The sequence below is a fragment of the Phymastichus coffea genome, unplaced genomic scaffold (genome assembly GCF_024137745.1).
Source record: "Phymastichus coffea isolate CEN01 unplaced genomic scaffold, Cenicafe_Pcof_1.1 PCOF00032, whole genome shotgun sequence".
Taxonomy (NCBI): Eukaryota; Metazoa; Arthropoda; class Insecta; order Hymenoptera; family Eulophidae; genus Phymastichus; species Phymastichus coffea.
This window is the reverse complement of record NW_026706843.1, coordinates 2,006,865-2,009,506: the sequence shown is the minus strand read 5'-3', so window position 1 is coordinate 2,009,506 and position 2,642 is coordinate 2,006,865. Positions and strand designations below refer to the sequence as shown.

General features: G+C 32.2%; 1 protein-coding gene across 1 annotated transcript; it reads right to left on the bottom strand.

Annotated features, from left to right (window-relative positions):
- Window positions 1–595: 595 nt before the first annotated feature.
- LOC131663283 (piggyBac transposable element-derived protein 3-like) lies at window positions 596–1,980 on the bottom strand. The gene is made up of 4 exons (XM_058933604.1): window positions 1,671–1,980; window positions 1,226–1,583; window positions 700–1,139; window positions 596–636 (listed from the first exon to the last, which is right to left on the bottom strand). Exons 1-4 carry the CDS (start codon window positions 1,978–1,980, stop codon window positions 596–598), a joined length of 1,149 nt encoding a protein of 382 aa, XP_058789587.1.
- Between the last annotated feature and the right edge of the window lie 662 nt (window positions 1,981–2,642).

Sequence of the window (2,642 nt, the reverse complement as noted above, 5' to 3'; positions counted from 1 at the left end):
AAACTATGAGCTTTTCTGAAAAAATGCTTAGAATGAAAAGTTCTTAGAATTCATCAAGAAATACACTGGAATTTATTCAGATTTTTTTTCATGAAATTTTGAAAATTTTTTTTTTTGGATTTTTGAAAATTTTGAAAAATTTATAAAAAATTCTGGAAAAAGTCCAGTGTATTTTTTGATGAATTCTAAGTATTTTTTGTTCTTTCTAATTTTTTCCAAAAGTTGATAGTTTTTGAGAAAAAAATTTCAAACGTTTTGCATGCTGTATTCCGTAAATCCAAATACAGAAATATGAAAGCATATATCATTGATTAGGAAAAATGAGGCGTTTTGTAAATTCCGTTAGCCGTTGATAAATTTCAACGTTGCCCAATCCTAACATCGTGGAGGTGGAATCACAAGGATCTTTTGTTTTGTTTTTTTTTTTCATTTTTTTGTTTTTTTGTTTTTTTCTTGTGTTTTATTTCTTTTGTGTTTTTTTTAGTCCTTTCAGGTTTTTTCGATATTATTTTGTTTTCTCCCGTCATTACTTTCTCATTTGCTTTTTCTTTTCATATGATAATGCTAACATAAGTTTTGCCTTTCCGCGAATTCTTCACCATAGTTTTCGAATGACTAATCGCTTCTTATGTTTTGCTGTAAAACAAGATAAGCATTGGTAAGTATTACATTCAGTACATTTTTTTGTGGTCCTTTTACCACAACTTTTACTATTGGTACAGTATTTTTTTCCCGGGGCTGTTTCATATCTATGTCTTTCCAAATTGTAACTTGATTTTGCTAAGTAGCTTTCAGCAACAGCCAGTGCTGTGTCTTTCGTTCCTATTTTTTTGTCATGAGTTACCAAATTCTTCAGAACAGTAGCATTCGTTATCGAAGATTGAATGAGTCTCATAAAAATAACCCACGTCCATTTTTTAGATCGTATAGGACTTCTCAAATTACTACAATACGAGTCGTGAAGATCAACACCGCCCATATATTGATTGTAGAATGTGAAAGCTCTTGGAAATTCTAAGGTTTCTTTCTTTTTTTGTTCTTTAGAATATCTTCTCACCGTTCCGAAAGGCCTTACACTAGCACAAGTTGAAAGAACCGAAACGGGCTTCGAGTCCATAACGGTTATATAATTCAAACCACTGTTTTTATCATATTTTGAAACGAACGTTACTCTCTTGGATTTTTTATCAATTTCATTCGTAGTTTTTATTCGGTTTGATCTCACATTCCTGTAGCTCGTAATCCTATATTTTTTAAATGTACCAATAAATCTGGACCAGTAAAGAAATTATCAAATGTAAGATGATATTGATACAATTTTCTTGGAGTGACTGTCAGAAGTAAGTTTTGAACCATTTGAAGAACTACTCGGCTACCTAAAGCGCATTTACTAAGTTTTGGGTTCGTCTCTGAAGCATAAATATTCGTCCCTTTTCCGCAATAAATATCGCAGTCTAAGAGAAACCCATTGACCGTACATAAAGCCCACATTTTTATCCTAAAACGATCAGGTTTATTTTGTATGTACTGCTTCAAGACCGTTCGACCATAGAACTTAATCATCATCTCATCAACGGATAGAGCTGTTGAAAAGTAACCAAAGCATTTTATATTCTTTCTAAAAATCTCTAATGGCTTTCGGACACGCCAAGCTCTGTCATTTGAGTTACCATCGCTATCTTTAGACATTTTAATTTTTTCTTTGATAGTGGAATATTTATTTCTTGACATAGCAGCAGCTATAGGTTCACAACGTAAAAGTGACAGTCTGGACCAATAATCCTTTTGGGATTTTCTGCCATTGAACATAGATGTAATTAATATCCCAACAAAAACATCTAGCTCTTCAATCGTAAGATCATATCCATTTTCACGAGTAGCATCAACAATAACTTCCTTCAATTTCCCCTTATAAAAAAGTGATGGAAGCCATGTTGTAGCCTTTTTATTCGCGATCTGATTGGTTGAAACTGTTGTCATCTGTTAGTGAGTGAGAGAGCCAGAGAGAGAGAGAGAGAGAGAGAGAGAGAGAGAGAGAGATAGAAAAAGACGAAAAGTGACACTTCAGATTTGAGTTCAACAAGGTTGTACGACTAATGACACGAGGGATAGGTAAGTTGATTAATCCATTATTAATCTATCGTGATTAATTGAACGGAGCTTATTTTTATTTAAATATTGTATTTAGAAATCTAGAACAGTAATTAATCTATAATATTTTTGCATAATTTTTATAATAAAGAAAAAAAATATTCCATGGAATGCTTTGCCGAACTAAAGGTTAGGTGTTGTGTGCATTTAAGTGCATACATAATTGCTTTTAATATTCGTATCAACGTAATTTGAAAATCATTAGAAATTTACACGATGATCAGTGACGAAAGAAAGAAAAACACGCACAACTTTTTTTATCTTGTAATATGTCATCTGTTTTTTATATCGGCAGCTTTTTTTGAAATAACGGCAGCATTCAATTCAACATGCAGGACAACGACGCTTCAATTTCATACACAACAGACGATGAGTTTTTAGAAATATCCAACAATGACAAGAGCGTGTGAGTTCTTTTTTTATTTTATTTCGCGACATTTTCAACTTTTGACTTTTCTTTATTAGCGTTAAAAGTTTTAAATAGCACGCTC

What these genes read in the sequence shown, in the direction of transcription:
- LOC131663283 (XM_058933604.1), bottom strand. Translation starts at nt 1,980, where the DNA reads ATGACAACAGTTTCAACCAATCAGATCGCGAATAAAAAGGCTACAACA. An exon ending in AATGTCTAAAGATAGCGATG is followed by an intron (nt 1,584 to 1,670) that starts GTAACTCAAATG and finishes ACTTTTCAACAG; the next exon opens with CTCTATCCGTTGATGAGATG. An exon ending in TACCAATAGTAAAAGTTGTG is followed by an intron (nt 637 to 699) that starts GTAAAAGGACCA and finishes CTTGTTTTACAG; the next exon opens with CAAAACATAAGAAGCGATTA.